Source organism: Anser cygnoides, chromosome 3, assembly GCF_040182565.1.
Source record: "Anser cygnoides isolate HZ-2024a breed goose chromosome 3, Taihu_goose_T2T_genome, whole genome shotgun sequence".
Classification (NCBI taxonomy): Eukaryota; Metazoa; Chordata; class Aves; order Anseriformes; family Anatidae; genus Anser; species Anser cygnoides.
In genome coordinates, this window is record NC_089875.1 from 47962905 (window position 1) to 47980810 (window position 17906).

Below are 17906 nucleotides of genomic sequence, written 5' to 3' on the forward strand. Positions count from 1 at the left end.
TTAAGAAACAGGTACTCTTGTTATGGAAGATTGATAGTATGATCACCACATTAGTAATTGAAAGTTGACACTATGATGTTGTCATGCAACATATTATATACTGTCAGGCAGCCCTTGTGAAGAAGTTTCAGAAGACCTAATTTGATTCTGTGGTTTCCGATGAGGGAAGTTTCCTGGCAAGGGTACTAATCTCTGTGATGCTTTTAAAAAGGGTCAGAGCACGCTGTTGTAAAATCCCTGAAGTCTGAAGTGAGGAAGGTTGTTTGTCTGCAGACTGCTGTTTCAGAGTCTCTGCAGACATGGTTCCAACTGGGTTTTCTCTGTATCTGTGAGGGCTCCAAATCTGTAATGGAAGCCCATGCTAGCCTCTAGCTCCAGGGCTCACTCTGGGGTAAGGGTGCCATAGGTTTATACATAGTCAACTAGCCACACAATTATAAAATGGGATAACTGAAGGCAAAAGGTGAAAGAATATAATGAAGATAAAAGCTTGATGACATACTGGCACTTATATACAGCATAAAGCCACACCTCGAGGTATAATACAGCAGACAATATTATTAGGAAGAAATCCCGGTAAGCTTATGAACAGTGCTTTACCTCTTTAACTCTTTTGCATCTCCAGGGACAATCTCAACCAATGGGAAAAAGTAACAAGAGGTGAGGAAGCCTCTATATGGATTCCCTCCCAGTCCATCACTCCTGGGACTTCAGATTCGCTTCCTGTGAAGATTGATGACTGAACAGCAGCAACAGATTGCTTTAACCCTAAAAGCATCCCTTCTTGCTTTGGGGGTTGTTTTTTGTTTTGTTTTTATTTGACAAAGGAAAAAGAAAAGCTACAAAATGCTAACTAAGAAGCAGATCTGCCAATGAAGGTAACACCCATGGAGTTGACTCAGCTAAACAACTCTGGCAGCCGATCTCCTGACCTACACCAGTGACACAACGTGAACAGAGGGAAAATGACAACCCAGATTTTTTGGAATCAGCTATCAAAAGAAAACTTACGACTTGTGAATATAAAAGACTGGCCTTATCTCATGGGCTACATTGCTGAGGCCTTAATTTAAAACTGATGGGGGAAAAAAAATCTTCGGGGGTACTTCTAAATTGTATCTTTCTAGTAAGGGTTTCAATGGTACTTTTATTATACTGTACTGTGCCTGGCTTTAACACCAGTGTCACTTGGGAGTTCTTGGCTATAAATAGAACAATATATCCATTGCTATTGTGAATGTTTATGTGTGATCTACTTGTAATCAGTTTGAACTCCAGCAGAATCCTTGGAGACTATAATTCATGCTTAGGTTACGGTGAATTCTCTTGCTGCAAACAAAAGAAAACCAACATTCAGGTTAAAGGTTTACAGTACTTAATTAAGCATCATGATGCAAACTGTCTGTCACTCACAAGGCAAATGTTGAAAGAACTAGTGATGATGCTTTGTTCTCCAGAATGATTTATCAACCTAGACAACTCCTCCCTTTAAACACTGGAAGTACTGGATGTTTATCTCCAATAAGGAGAGATGTAGGCATAGTTTCAGGTTGGAGTTTTTGTATCCATAGTGACAGAAGCATCAGATTAAAATTTAAACGTGACAGCAAAGATTTCCTTGCCTAGCTCACAAATAACTAAAGTCATCATGTTTACTTCTACCTGCTGAGTTGTATTCTAAAAGGTATTAGAGACATACCTGAAGTATGCTATCTGCTGGGAACAAAAGCCCTGTCAGAAAAGTCAGGTCTCATAAGAGAAATTGTGGTACCGTCACAATAAATCAAAAATGTTTTTGTATAGACTAGCTTCTGTGTTGCACAGTAACACTGCATGTCGTCTTCTACTCTTTATCCCCATCCCGAGATAAGTGAAATTAGGAAACTTCTCCCTTTTTGTTTGCTTTTTTTTTTCCTTAGTTCAGCAAAATTTCCAGACTTAGAACTGCATTTCTCAAAGAAAGAACAGCTGACAGAAGAAAAGTACTCTAAAATATTGTGTTTACAGTTCTGTGCTTCAGTTAGGCTTCAGCCTTACAAACTTATGCACAGACTAAGACCTTACATTTAATGCCACTCTTTTGAATTTAGTGCAATTGTACAAAGTATCTTTCAAGAACTGTTAATTTGCCTTCATCTTTCTCTTAAAAATAATGAGAAAAAACTCTTCATATTGATCCACACAGTAAGTGAAAACACAGTCTTTGTATACCTTTCACATACAGCCTATACTGCATTATATATGCTTTTTCACAGATAATACATTGTTGTAGTGGTTCTGTGATAACATGGCCATTTGTGTAACTGCAACTAATAACAGTAGCAACTTAAAGACAGGATGCAGGTTCTCTTTTTCCTTCTCACACCTGTTGAGCTGTATTGCTCGAATAAGCATGTCATCTTCTGTGTTTTATTTAAACGACATTTAAATTACTCTTGAGTTTTGCCTTCTGTTATGGTCGAGCACATACCAGTATGTGTACAGTATGTGATGCGTAATCACATAATGTATAAATGCACCTAAGCCTTTGCTGTACATAGATATCCCAGAGGTCGAGAATTCAATATGAAATTATCTTATTTGTATGATACAGGTTACCTAGCAGCAGCCCCATAATTCTTTTCAGGTGCTTTGCTAATTCTAAGTGCAGAAATTCATTTCTAACCACAGTAAATTATTTAATCATTTTGGATTTAAAAAAAAAAAAAAAGAAACACCAAAGTAGAATGAATAGTATCTCATGCTGTCTTCTGCTTTATTACTTAGTAGTTCTGCTTTAATGAAATCATACAGATGCAGACTTTCATCTGCTGAGTACTTGATACACAATCAATCATTCCTAATTCACATGGAAATTTATCTAAATCTACAGTGACCACAAAAATACTCTCTGAAATTCAGATATGCTACCAACTGAACTGAATATTTTTCCTTCATGGGTTAAGTATATTTGCTGTTCTTCTTCTTAGAATGATGATCTTACAAGCTTTGCAAAAATATTCCTTATCACACTGTGTCTGTGTTAAGCAAAGTTTTAATTCATCTTCTAGTCATTGCTGGTAAAGACAACTTGGCTAGTTCTGTTACTTACTATTCAGAATATTTGCCGTATCACATGGTATGTTATGTTTTGAAGTTTATAAGTACTGATATGGAACATAGTTCCCTAACAAATTCATCGAATTGGCCATAAGTTGTTCTATTAACGTCCCAAGTCAATCAGATGGTTTTGTTTGTTTGTTTTTTCTAATGCAGAACTATCTGAAACATTTAAAATACATGTTTATTATAGTATAATGTCCACTAGAACTAAAAACTTCAGTTACAGTGGTTGTGGATTGGTGTATGAAAGTAGGAAAAAATCATGACAAAAAGTTACTTTTTGTCTGTAGCTATAACAAAATTAGCAATAGTGGGCTACATTTTCTAAGAAAATTTAGTCTCAGCATTTAAAGAGTACAGATTCAGATGTAACTTTTTGTAGAAAAAACACTAAAATCAGTACTCCCAAAGTCAAACCCACCAAAAATTAAAACTTTGAAGTTGAATTTGAATTTCACAACTCAAGTACAAGTTGAAATTTAATGGTTCAAAAGCGTGAACTTGAACTCAGAAATCTGCCCATTAAGTTAAACTGCCAAAAGCCATTTTTATCCTGCTAAAACCTGATGTTGTACAAGGTCAATAAGAACATATATAAAAAAAGTAATTAAAAAAATAACAACAACAACAACAACAAACACAGATTTTTTTCCTAGAAGTGTTAGACTTTGTATTCCCAGAACAGCATTAGTTTTGTTAGTGATTTCAATGGATTTTTGCTTCTAAGCCCAGGAGAAGTAAAAGGACTATCTGAAGCCATATCTGAGCATTTCTAATATATTGTGAAATGATGCCTGAAAGATATGCACTAAGAGAGAAAAATAGTTCACATAGCATGATATTCATCTGAGATGTTGCATATTTTATTACAGCAATGTCAGAAATTCCATTGTTATAATTAGTCTATGAATTTTGTAATGTAGTACAACATCTTGCTGTAATGGTTCAACTCATGGCAGTACTTTCTTTAATACGTGATCTATTTTTAGTAAGTTATTCCATTAGAAAAACACAATAGTGTTTTTAGTAGGAGTATATGCTAAAATATATTTACACTGGAGGAGACATGCAGTGTGAAATTCATCTTTTTGTGTAGCACAGACTTCTTTCGTGTGTTTAAACTTCAAATAGTGTGATCAGTTTGCTGTGACTGCATTTAGACCGTTTAGTGTTAAAATCGTAGGGATTGCAAATAGCACTATTCATGTTAAAAACAGAGTTTGTTAGATGCTCAAAACAATTATGACCCTCTTGAAATAATGCATTTGCCTCTAACACTGTGATACAGGAACAATTCTGTGAAGTGGTACAATTCATTTGTTCATTCTAAATACAGAAGAGACTTTCTGCACACTACTATGAGGAAGTTCATGTTCAAACTTTAGGTTATATATCCCAATCTAGCAAAGGCACATTACAACACTTATTTTCCTTTCTGACCAAAAACTGTGCTCGATTGTAATACGGGTGTATACTCTGCCAAAACAAAAACAACAACAAAAAAAACAAAAGCAAAACATAACAACAACAAAAAACACAACCTAAAACTATGGACTGCTTTCTAAGGTAGGTCAAACTGATTTGTAGAGTAGATTCATATATATTCAAAATTCAGGTTGGGCTGTTATGTGAATAAGAAAGAACTTCAAGGTAACATTCAACTTTACTACATTTAGTGAGCTGAAAGATTTGTTTTATATATATATATATTTACACATACATATATATATATATGATACATATAAACTATCTTTGTAAAAATAAAACAAAAAATATGCAAGTGCAATAATTTAAAGAGGTCTTAACTTTGCATTTATAAATTATAAATACTGTACATGGTGTGTAATTTTTTTCATGTATTCATTTGCAGTCTTTGTATTTAAAAACAAACCTAAACCTTTACTATTACGTTTGTACAATAGAACAGTAAGCATTTATTATGATATAGTTAAGTTGTAAATAAATTCACAAACCAAACAGCCAGTACATATGCATATATGGGTGTCCTATTGTGAAACCTGTTTTTGCTTTTACTGCTGGCTTTAGCACAGCAAGACTACTTCTGTGGATATGTAATTATACATATAAATATATGTATGATACATAAAATATATTTAGAAATGTTCATAATTTTAATGGATATATCTATACATATTCTTTGGTGTGAATATTACTGAATACAGAGTTTTTTAATATTATTTTTCATGTTTATTTTTGCTATTATTGGGAGTGGAAGTGAGGGGTGTGAAGTGTGTGTGTGTGTGTGTGTGCGCGCACCCGCATGTGCGCACGTGTATGTGTTCATATACCACAAGTAAACCACAGGAGAAATGGAATCAAAACATAATGGAGTCCCATAATTTATGTTTGCCAACATAAACACATTCTTTTTTTTTCTTTCTTTCTTTTTTTTTTTTTTTATGTAATCACCTGTTGTGAGTTTACATTGTCACAAACTGCAAAACGATCCGTTTTCCCATTTGCTCTCCAGCTGCCAGAGAGCTTACCTTGCTGTTGATGTAATTTCACATAGATCCTTGCTTTGGCACTGCCAAATGGGCATGTAGCTAATGCAGAATAATTTATTACCCTTTGGGAATTATGCAGATACTCAGATGCTGAATTTAGAAAAATAATTCTGCACCCAAATTTTAATGCTTGCTACCCCAAAAGGATATAGGGCTTTGACAATGGTCAATACCCTGAAAATACAGGATAGGTTCAGAGAACAGTAAAATAAAGTTCCGAATTGTACATTGGCAGATATTTATAAAAAGCAAACCAAAACAAAAAATCTTGTGTGTTTATCTACTTAGCGTATTGATTTGCTTCAAAGATTCCTTGTATTGTTCATGCTCAGTAAACAGGATATTCACCATTTATAGCCCTCAAAATTGTCTTGTGTCATCATGAGTCTGCACGACCCTTCCATTCTCAGCGACAGACATTGTGCTTGGGAAAGAGGCTCCAGACAGACTTTGTGCTCCTGTTCTCAGCACAGCCTCCAAATATTCCTGGTCTTTCTCCCCATTGAAGGAACCGGGAGCATTGCTAGCACGACTTGGCCAGAAAGAGGTTTCCAGAGCAACTGTTTAGCTACTGCCTATGGTTGTCAAAAACATGTTTCACAAAGTATTCCTGGATTTGTGCTATTATGGCCCACACTTCCACAAAATTTTGCTGCAAGGAAACTGCTGGTAGGGCTAAGTCTTGTGATGAAACAAAGTACAGTGAGATTTAATGCATTTGTTAGGGATAATTCATTTAAGTTAAACTTTCCGAATGTTTTGGGGGGACTGGTAATACAAGAGGAATGTTACTGTGAATACTATTAATTTGGTCCTTTTTACCTGTTTCTGTGATATTTGCCAGGAACTGTGGGGTGAAGTCAATCCCTTTCTGGTCAAGTAATTTGATGGCAAATTGATGGCAGTCAATTTCATGCCTTTTCATACTTTTCTGCTTGTCGTGCAGTCAGCTCTTGTAGTAGAGCATGGTGCTTTGCCATTGATGGTCACTGCACAGTCTATATGCTTTTCCTAATATTTTTTGTCATTTGTTATTGAAAAACATCACCAGAAAATTATTAAAACAATACCTGAATATATCCCCTTGTAGATATTGGAAAACGTAAATGTAAAAGACCTCCACTGAAGCTTATTAAAACCTGCGGAGGAACTGTTAGTTTCAATGAAGTAGGCTGAATCAATGAACATCCTAGTTTCAATGAACTAGGATGAATCAGGCTCTATTGTAAGTAGCTAAGTGCTCTCGGTAAGGTTCTGTGCTCATTTGAGTCAATTGTAATGGCTGATGGCTTCAATGAGTTTCACCTGATCAACAGGTGTTGCAGATTACTTCATTGTACATATTTTGCTGAAGACAATTACTGAGGATTATTTCTTCTTCCTCAGTCTGCAAGCGCTTCCTCAGGTTAGGGAGAATTTTTGTTTTGTTTTGTTTTGTTTTGTTTTCAAAATGGTTCTGTTTATAGTGCTCTAGGAAGTGCTACCTGTGTTACAGGTGTTGCTTACAAAGATGAAGAGCTTTGACTCTAGGTCAAGAAAGAGCTACAGAGAAAGTTGTCAGAAGCTAGTTGGCATGTGCATAAGATCTGTTGTTCAAAAGAAAAGTCTTCTAAAGGAAAGAGCCTGAGAGTCAAGAATATGAATCAGATCAAATGATATATTTGAAGAGAAAAGAATGAGTTATACCAGGTAAAGATTTTTTATTTATTTATTATTTTTTTTTATATAATGTTACTAAAACGGCTGAACAAATTTCATCACATTGTCTGTTAACGTTCAGCTGGCCTTAATCACTTTTCACAGCAATGCAAACCCTGTGAATAAAGGTAAGAATACGATGTAGAGCTACTTCTATTCCTAGAGCTGTCTTTATGCTAGTTAGAGAAACAACATAAGTTCATAATAAATACTGCTTAAAAACATGGAAATGAGAGAAAAGAAAAAAAAAAAAAGTCCTGTTACCAGTAAATCTTCTAGGTAATCTAGAATCATGCCTGTGGTAGAACTAAAGTTTCTAAGGAATAAATACCCTTTTTCTTGTTGGTTGTTGTTGGGATGTATTTAAAATAGCACAAAAAAAAAATCAGAATATATTCTTTTTGAAAGCTATCTTTCATGACTTCTTCCTGCATATTGTATTGCCATCAGAGTTAGCCACCAATGCAAACAGATCAGAGTTTGATCAAACCATTCCAGTGTTCAGAGATAGTCACCATTGTAGCTGGTGGTGCATCAGTTGAAGCCTTTTTCTGTCCTACACCACAAGATATGTAAGTCCCATGACCATCAATCTCAGTGTTATGTTGAATTGCAGACTGTACAGAAAACTTCACACAGAAAACTAATGTCCTATTTGCTATCAGAAAGTTTCTAAATCAACTCCTTGAAATTATTATGTAGGATTTGCTGATAAGGTAGTTTCTTCATCTGTTGCCTTTTTCCGTTCTGTTGTATAATTTTGCTTTCCTGGTGGAGTAATTTCTATTTCTCTTTTACCTTTGAGGACTCCATGAGTAAATCAGACCACCGTCTCTACAGCTTCTTCTACCCTCTCTACTTCTTGGTCTTTATTAATTCCCCATGATCAGGAATTAAAAGTGTAAAGCCCTTCTGCAGGGCTATGTTTCCAAGGTTTATATAAACCGCAAAATGTGTACAAAACACTGAGTTAATGGGCTGGAATTGTGGAAAGGAGACCTTAAACCCTAGTTGCTTTTAGCCCTGAAAGTAATAATTTGTATACAGTATTGCATAGTGTCATATTCTGCAATAAGATTAGAAACTGTAGAGTAGAATAGTTCAGTTGTAAAGGGACCTACAAAGATCATATAGTTCAACTGCCTGACCGTTTCAGTGCTAACCAAAAATTAAAGCATTTAATTAAGGGCATAAATATATATGTATATTAGGGCATAATATATAAATTTTTATATTCCTCTTGTAGACAGACAGGCATGGTTCATCAGCCATCTTGCTAGGAAGCCTGTTCCAGTGTTTGACCATCCTCAATGAACTGCTTAATTATTAATCTTTAAGATATATGTTTCTCCCACAGCCATTATGGTTCTCCAGCACTGTGTCTATGGTGCATTCGCTATCTGTTTCAAACACAAGTAGCCCAGCAGAAAAATGTAACGTGCTATAATTTCTCCATGCCAAGAAAAGGTAAGAGGGAGGTTCTTGTGGAAAAACTCTTAAATAGAGAGTGACATTTTTACGATGAGGAATGTTGCATTTAACTTGATAATAAACTTCCTTGATGTTGGTTTTCAAGGTTGTATAGACTCTGAACAGCCATTATGAAAACTGGAAATAATGTAAACTCAACATGGTATAACTTATTGGGAACACACAGAAACAAACATCATAACCAGGAAAAATAAAATGGACTACACCAAGAAAAACATTGGTGTTTTAAAATATTGAAATATTGAGACATAACTTTCTCTACCACCCTTAGCATGTAGCGTGTCTCCAGCTTGTTGGAAATGGGGTGCTGGCAGGGAAGGGAAAATTTTAAGGAAGCTGCAGTTGCTTTTCTCTCTTGTAGTTACATCCAGCTGTGAGATACTGCACCTCACTTCTTAGCACGGGCTGTTCAGAGTGATCTAACCATTAAATTGCTCTGCATGCCTTTCACTGCATTGATTGGATCAGAGGGTGTTCAGTGTGACTGGATGCAGTCCTCCCTGCTTGTCAAGGAAGAGGTAAGTACCGCTGTTAAGGCAATCCCTGCCAGTCACCAAAATAAACAGTAGGCACCCAAACAAATATACATCTGTGCAGAAAAGAGTTTGGAATAGGAGTCCATGGTCTTACCTCTGCTCCCAGCAACATTAGATGGTGAAATTTACAAGACTGGAGATGATCTGAAAGCTTACCTAAAGGGCTTGAACCTTGACAGTGCTCCTCTTCACCATGGGGGGTAATGAAGTCAGGGCTTTGGCTGTGATATGCAGACTCCTGTGTTCTGTAGAAGCTGACGTACAGAATAAAAAGTTACAGGATGGACCCCCAACAGTCTCTCTAAACAGGCACCAGTTTTATGAAACATAGAACTTCATTATATTTGAGACTGCTCCCCTATGAAGCTTTGATGAATTCAGCCAATAAATTCAATAGCCTTATGGGAGGAGAATGAAGGTTCCAGGGAGAGAGCGAGGTCTTGCCTGATATTACTAGAAAATCACCTAAGATGTCAGACTGTTTTACAATTTATACTTTGAATGTAGAGCTATGGTAAAAGAAAAAGATATATTGAAACCCTACATGCTGTATGAATACCAGCAAGCTTTTATTTCTGGCATTCCTAACACACAATCTAAACAAAGCAATTTGCCTGCAGTACCTCAGAACAAGCCTGAGCTTACCTTGTTTTTTTCTGTTTAAGATGCTTTATTTATAGATACTTTCCTGCTGTCTACAGCAGGAAAAAATACTTCCTAGTGGATGAAACTGGGTTTCAAGACTGAGTGCAGTGCTTTGGATTACCTACAGGTTATATTTCTGAGACAGAAGTGTGTGAAGTGTGATCGTGAAACTGGGATGGAGACAAACGTCTAAGTAACACATTTTTCTAAATGATTTTAAATTTTGACTTAAGGGCTTTTTTTTTTTTAAAGTAATTAGGTTAATAAACTGTCTTAAATCTAATCCTGGAGCCTGCTGATGTTGATACCAGCCTTCCTGGTGGTACTGATGTGATGGTGTTCGTAGATCCTGTAAACACTTTGACTTAAGGGTTCTGTTGCCTTTTGTATACAGGCTGTCCTGCACAGCAGACAGGTTTGAATTACCCAGTCCAGGTCCCATGGACCTGAGTACAGGGTCGCTCCTGCTGCAGTAGGCTGCTACAAAGGTCCCTGCGAAAGCTTGCAGAACAAATGCTCCAAGCTCCTCACACAGACCCCTACACTCTGGTTGATTCTGCCTTTTTATATAATAACTATATAAATTAAAGTAAATGGAACTCATTACTGTGACAAAGTATGCAACAACTGTAAGATATTTGCATTTCAGGGCATTTGAGGGGAAAGATAATAGCCATAAAACTTGTAGCAATAGATCTGATTTCTTGGCAGCTTTTTCTGTTGTTCATTGCAAACAGAAGTCCCGCTGTAGTACCAACAGTAATGGAAGGAATGCTGCAGCTTTTCCATTTATGCAAACATGGCTTGAGGAGCAGGAGCAATAGCTCAGGGGTAAGAGAGATTTTTGCAGCTTGGCGCCTACATGTTTCACTAGTAACAAAGCAATATTGAATTAGTCAGATTTGTGGTCACCATACATAGGAATGCTGGCTGGGAGTGATCACTGCCTTGTGCAGATGGGAGGTTTCACGTTTATTATAAACTATAGCTGGATCCAACTCATTTGTGTCTCCCGAGCATAAACCAGAGAGCCTTTGGAAGGAGGAACTCAGGCTGTTGTGTGCAGGCCTGCAGAATGGCTACCAACTGAAGAACAGCTTTCTGAGTCAGGCAGATGTGATGACTGGTGCTGTGCTTGATAATCACCAAAGTGCTTGTCACCTAGTTTGCCAGGAATCGGACACGTAGTCTGATATTGCCTGAGGTTCTGGAGAAGTGGATTTCACTAAGTATGCTTGTGGGATTAATGTACAGGCATTGGTGGTATTTATTTAATTTCTACCTTTCTACTTGCACTGGGAACAGAGTATATGATTTTCAAGCTAAGGGATATGTAACCGAATGGCCATCATAAGATGATGAGGCATTGCATATGGTCTTATAGGCCATCAGACGTGCCTGCTGTTTTCTGTCAGGGAAAGGCTAGCTTCTCCCTTATTTCCCTGGTCATCAGCTTGCCTGTATTTTGATTTGATGACTTGGTGCAGGTTCGGATTCTGGTCTGACACTTAGGGAGGCTCCGCTTTGGCTGTGGTTTTGCTAGGTATCATGCTGTTTAAGACTACCACTATGTTTGTTTTTTTTTTTCTCACCCTCTCCCATGGGCCATTTCCTGGTGTACAGACTCACCTGCAGCCCACATCCCATGTGATGGGTCCTTCTGGTACACCATCTACCTCATGTCACTTCAAGTTCCTGGAGAAGCCTGTGACTTGACTTCATCCTGCATCCAGGTCTCTCACTAGATACTGGCCTGTCTGTGGAAGGATATGGGAATGCATCTATTAACAGGTTATAAACCTCAGCTCAGTCCAGGGCTAAAAGACTTCAGTCCCTGAATGCTGTCAGCAGAGTAAAGTAGGAAGTCCTCTTTCCTTGAAAGTTAAAATACTTTTGATATATAATGAAAAGTTTTGGTGCTCAGTGAACTAAAGGCACCCCCTCAGACAAGAACAGATATTTTTTTGGAGGTCAGACAGTATGGCAGGGAAAACAAAAGAGTTGCCACATGATTAGATGTAAGGTCTTGGTTGTTCAGCTTCCTTTGCTTGTTAGATTCCAGTCTCACCATTGTGCTAGAAATTGGTGCCAGCAAGCAGCGGGGGGGTGCCTAGGAGACATGAGTGGGTGCTGGGTGCCTCAGACTTACTGCAGCCCCATTGCTCAGCAGCATTGAGTCAGGCCTACTTTGTCACAGCCTTTTTGATTTCTTTAAATGAGGAAGTGAATGGAGACAAATGAGGGAAAGGGGAGGAGAAGGGGCAGAGCACAAGCGAAGAGGAAGGGAGTCAGCCTGCCTGAATGGGAAGCGCTGCTGTTCGTTCATGTGCAAGGGAGAGGCTGAAACTTCATGGTGGGGAGGGCAGGGGTGCAGGGTTACAATTACAGGAGCTTTTTTTTTTTTTTTAAAAAAAGGGTATCACACGAAGGGTGTCGTCATCCAACTGGAAAATAGCAAATGTACTACCTGTATTTAAGGACAGCAGACTTGTTCCTCTCTCATTCCTCTCTTTTCTTTGGTAACCTGTTCTTTTAGACCAGGGAAGCATGATTGTCTGCAGGGGTTTGAAATAATGTCAGCTGGGCTGCTCCTGGACAAAACTGAAGAAAGCAGTAATTAGCACAGGAGGCAGTGGTAATTAGCATGAGAAGTGCCTGGAGGGCCAGAGTGGGCCTGCATCTGTGCAGCGTGGGAGGACCTGCTGGGGAGGGGAGGGGACAGTGTGTAACAAAAGGATAGTGCCTGCATGGGGACAGAGGGCACCCACAGTAGATCTGGGAGGGGATAGGGGGCCCTCAGGAGGTGACTTTGCTGGGGCCATGGTGGGGAAGCCCCATGCAGGGCTGGTCCCAGGTTAATCATAGAATCAAAGCATCATCTAGGTTGGAAGAGACCTCCAAGATCACCTAGTCCAACCTCTGACCTAACACTAACAAGTCCTCCACTAAGCCATATCCCTAAGCTCTACATCTAAACGTCTTTAAATGACCTCTAGGGATGGTGACTCGACCACTTCCCTGGGCAGCCCATTCCAATGCCTAACAACCCTTTTCAGTAAAGAAGTTCTTCCTAACATCCAACCTAAACCTCCCCTGGCACAGCTTAAGCCCATTCCCCCTCGTCCTGTCACCAGGCACATGGGAGAACAGACCAACCCCCACCTCGCTACAGCCTCCTTTAAGGTACCTGTAGAGTGTGATAAGGTTGCCCCTGTGCCTCCTCTTTTCCAGACTGAACAATTCCAGCTCCCTCCTCATGGCCTGGACTGAAATGCTACTGAGGCAGGGTGAGGCACAGGCCTGTGTTGCTGGGCGGGGGCCTGGGGTCAGCAGGGTGTCCGGCTGGTGTCTGTGGTGATGGCTGGGCCCTGGTGGACTGGAGGTAGCTGGTGGTTGTTGAAGTGCCAGCTGGGACACTTGGTGTAAGGTGGGGAAGCCATTTCACCCAGCCTGATGGCCAACTCGGGATTCCTATGCAGTGGGAAAAGCCAAGCATCACTGGTGTGGTGCATGCCACCATGGGGCTGCTGCCCTCGGTGACCTTGTCAGAAACATCACACCAGGCTCCAGTGCATGTATGTGTTTCACTACAGGCAGCCTGAATTTCCCCAGGTCTGGGAAGCCATGCTGAACTGTACTGAAGTGTTTTACTGTGCTTCAAAACTCTTTTCCACCCTCATGTTCTGCAGGCAAAAAATATCCCTCTGCCTCCCTCAGGAGGTATTGAGAGAGGAGTTGAAAATGTAGTTAACATCTCTTCCACTCCGCAAGTGTCAATTACCTTTCTTTTCCCCACTCAGATGGTCTATATATATAGCTATAAATATAGCCAGCTAAATTCAGGCTGTTTTCAACCTGTGTTTAGCACTGAAGTGGACTGGTTCTATTTTAGGGCTGAAGAAGTGTTTGCGTGCCTGCAATCTCCAAGTTTTTCTAACTTTATCAGTTGGTCTAATAAAAGAGATTGCCTCGTCCTACAGATCTTGCCTTGGTTACATCCTTCAGGCACTGTGTCTACAATAACACTTCTTTCCTATTGCTTCTCTGCCACCTGCAGTGCACAACTTGAATGCACAAGGCAGAAGATGAGGGAAGGCATATTGGGGTATTTCCTGTTTTTTTTTTTTCCCATTGTTTCATTTTGCAAGCTTGAAAATATTCCTGAAAACAGAAAAAGTTGGGTTGGAAGGGATCTCTGGCAGTCACCCAGTCCAATCCTTTTGACAAACTGGGCTAACAAATTCTGATGACATCCTCAGGATCTTACTCTGTGAAGCTGTGAGTACTTCCAGGGATGGAGATTTCACAGTCTCTCTTAGCACGTGCTCCAGTGCTGAACCATTCTTGATGTGAAGATATTTTTTTTCTTATGTCCAACCTATTTCTCCCTTGCTGTATCATGTAGCTGCGGCCCCTTGACCTTTCACTGTTCACCTCTGAGAAGAGGTTCTTGCTTCTCTACCACTTGAGGTAGTGGGAGACTACGTTATTTTTTTTTTTCCTGCCTCCTCTTAGAAGTCTGATCTCTGGTCTATACAAAATGAGTCCTTCTGGGGTGCTCCAATCTCTTGGAAATCTCAATGCTCCTCTGCTAGTCTCTCTAGTTTATCAATGTCTTTCTTGCACTATAGTACCTAAGATTGGACACAGTTTGCTGGTGTGGAGTAGAGGAGAGCAAGCACTTTAGTATGTCTGCTGGCTATGTATTTGCTTAGGCAACACGGTGTGTGGCTAGCTTTCTTTGTTTCAAGGCACACTGCTGGCTCGTGCACCTTGACCCCCAGGTACTCTTCTGCAAAGCTGCTATCTATCCAGTTCACCCCAAGCCTGTACTGCTCTGTGAGGTTAGGTCATCCTCGACTGTAGGCATTACATTTTTATTGATTGACTTTCAAGAAGTTTCTGTTGGCTCGTTCCTTCAGCCTGTCAAGGTCTCTAACTTTTTTTTTCAACCCCCAATTTTTGTTAAGCATGTGGTTCCCCAGCCTCTTGTGCTTGTGTTTATGCTATATAAATGTGTTCAAAGACCTTGTTCCCCCACAAGGCAGCGTTTCTTTTACTATAAACTGAACAGGCATGGTGGGATGGGTTTTTAGAAGCAGCCTACACTTAACTGCAGTAGAGATGCTTTTGGATAGAGAAGGTCCTGTGCTGTCCAGCCTGTTGCTCAGTGCCTTTGGACACTTGTACACTAGTCATACTACCCTCCCACTTACCACCAGAAATGATGGTAATAGGATGCAGACCTGTCCCCTAGCAGGAAATACAGGCCCTGAGGTGCTCATCTTTGCTATCTGCTCATTGATATAGTCACTAGGGAGACAAATTTGAGAATTCCTGCTTCTGGTCAGGTCAAGAAAACCCTCTTATTACAAACATCTGGCTTTTTTTGCTTCATGCCTTACCTTGTACTCTGCCTCATCTCCCATCCATTTAGAGCTTAAAGCCTCAGCTTATAAGAGGGCTGAACTCAAGGCTGCTCCTCTACCGAGGTTTTGAGACTACTGTGGTCTGCTCAGAGAGGAAATTAAGGGACAGCATCTGAGTAAGAACTTATCCCACTCCAACTCTAGATGTCTCCTCAGGGCAATCACAGGCTCTATTTTGAATGGGCTAAAAAAAAAAAAAAAGTCTCCTTATCTGCTCTACACCTAGCCAGCATACTGTTACGTTTCTAGAATAAATAAAGGTAACTTTCACAAGAGGTTTGTGTGTGTGCTTAAAGAAAGAAAAGGGGAGCAAATATAACCAGTTAGGCAGATCCTTCTCAGTAGCAGCTGCCACTGCCTCTCTTCCACTCAGCATGCTGCAATATGCTCTTTTTTCTCTCACATGTTTTTATGAAAAAATCACGACCTTATTATCATGTTCATTTCCATCTCTCCAGCACAAATCAATCACAGTAACAATTAAATGGTTCTTGAATTAGAAGTAAGATTTTTTATTTTTTTTTTTAGAAAGGAAGAAATTAAGAAATAACTGGAGTGGCAAGAAGGGAAAATTAACTGCTTTATTTCCCCCACTCCTCACTCCCTGCATCCCTGTCGTTGAAGGAATGATATGGTCTGCCTTAGTAAATGTCAGTTTATAACGTTTATTCTGTACTACTTAAAACCTATGCGTATCTATACTCTTTCTCCTACTTCTCCCCAGTGTACCCTCTTCCAGTGAGCCTATCCCATATAAATTTACTGCTCCTTGTTATGTAAGTCAAGGCTCTGACTGCATCACTCTTAAATATGGGCTTCTAATACTGTTTAACAGCGTGGGAATCCTGGTGGTTAACATGCTATCTCAGCTGATGGGTCAGGATTTGACTTTCTGATTGTGTGTATGAGTTCCTAGGTCTGTTTTCCTGGGTAGCAAGAGCAGCCATGCTATAAGGATGGGTTTTGCTCTTTCTGACTTTATACAGTCTCTTCTTCAGGCTAAATTAAATTCCTCCACCCACATACTTTTTCTTCTCAGTCATGGTTTCAGCTCACTCTTGTCTGGAGTCCTCCAGTTCTAAATCTTTCCCAAAGAGCAGTGGCTGAAACTGGTCACAACACTTGGCTGAAGCCTCCTCTGTGCTGCTCGCATTGACAGGAGTATTTCACCTTCAATAGTGGTCTGTACATCCCAGAATGGCATTTGTCTTGCTCACCACACTGACACTGTTGACTGGTGTTGACCTTATCATTCACCATATTCCCAAGATATTTTCTAAATAATTTTCTACTGAACCAGCTGTTGCTGGCTGCTGGGCAGCTGATTGTTTCTGCACATATTGAAGTTCATGCAGCTGTTCTCAGAATGTCTCCAATTTATCAAGAGCATTTTCAGTTCCAACCCTATCTCTAAGACTATTTGCATCCCTCTCCATTTCATGTCATCTGTAAATTTAACAAGCATATTGTGTATTCCATCATCCACAGTATAAATAAAAATGCTGGGAAAATTAGGTCCAGATTCAGGGCGAATCTTCACAGAATACTGCTTGGTACCTCTTCCATTTGAATAAGGAAACTTTTTAATTCCTCTTTGAATATAATTTTACACATTTTGGTGGTTTTTGCTAGTTTATTTTATTTATTTATTTATTACACCCAGGCTAGCCTACCTACTTCTAGATGATTTTTTTTTCTCACTTAGGAGAACGCTGCACAAGGCAATACTAAAAGCCTAAGTAAAGTCAAAATACACAGCTGCTGCTGTTTCTCCCCTGCACTAACACCCTTAAACCACCATGCTGTTGTTATTCAGCTCGTCATTCGTTGTTCAGGTTCTCAGAGCAAGTTTATTTTTCCAGGATACTTTTTCTCTTTGGAAGTTGAAGGTAAAGTTGCTGAGCTTTAACTCCTCTCTGCTATCTCTTCCCCACTTCTTTTAAAGATAGACCCTGTGCTGAAGCTTTTCCTGTCATTGGTGGGTCATCTGTCTCCAGCTGTCTTCTCAAAAGTATCTGCTAATGCATCTGAGACGGTTTCAGGCAGTTTTTCTCATATTCTAGACAGCTGTTCATCAGGTTCAGCCAAATCAGCAACACATTACTCTAAGTACTGTCTAATCTGTTCATTCAGGCTATAACTTTTTTTTTAACATTTATTTACCCTTCTCTCACTGATGTTTCCTGTAGTAGCCACCTGCTCCCCTTTTCAGTGACGAGTGAAGGATAAAAGTTTACTTTGGCATTTTTGGCCCCCCTCTTTCCCTTCCCTGCTGCACAGAGTGGCCATGTTTCTTTGCTTTACCCATTAATGTTAATGTATTTTAATCATGGTGTCTTGTACTGGTAGAAATGCAAAGGTGGTGCTTCTGTATGTTTCTCTGCAGGCCCTGTGTCCCTCCATGAGGAGATGTGTCCTTCTATTTCAGGATGGTTGGCTGGAGGTGTCACTGTATTGGCAATGTTCGCTCACCGGCT

The 17906-nt window shown here is 39.5% G+C and overlaps 1 protein-coding gene and 1 long non-coding RNA gene across 7 annotated transcripts in view; one reads left to right on the forward strand and one right to left on the reverse strand.

The window, feature by feature from the left end:
* PDE10A (phosphodiesterase 10A) overlaps positions 1-5300 on the forward strand; it is a 371561-nt gene extending 366261 nt beyond the window's left edge. For all 6 annotated transcript variants that reach the window (XM_066994132.1, XM_048067853.2, XM_066994131.1 and 3 more), the window contains one exon: positions 626-5300. In XM_066994132.1, the coding sequence (XP_066850233.1) occupies positions 626-743 (118 nt within the window). In that variant the 3' untranslated portion in view covers positions 744-5300. The remainder of the gene's footprint in view (positions 1-625) is intronic.
* A 4210-nt stretch (positions 5301-9510) lies between these two features.
* LOC136790424 (uncharacterized) lies at positions 9511-12690 on the reverse strand. The gene is made up of 3 exons (XR_010830307.1): positions 12468-12690; positions 11630-11757; positions 9511-9609 (listed from the first exon to the last, which is right to left on the reverse strand). It is a non-coding gene; the product is annotated as an uncharacterized lncRNA (long non-coding RNA).
* Positions 12691-17906: the final 5216 nt, after the last annotated feature.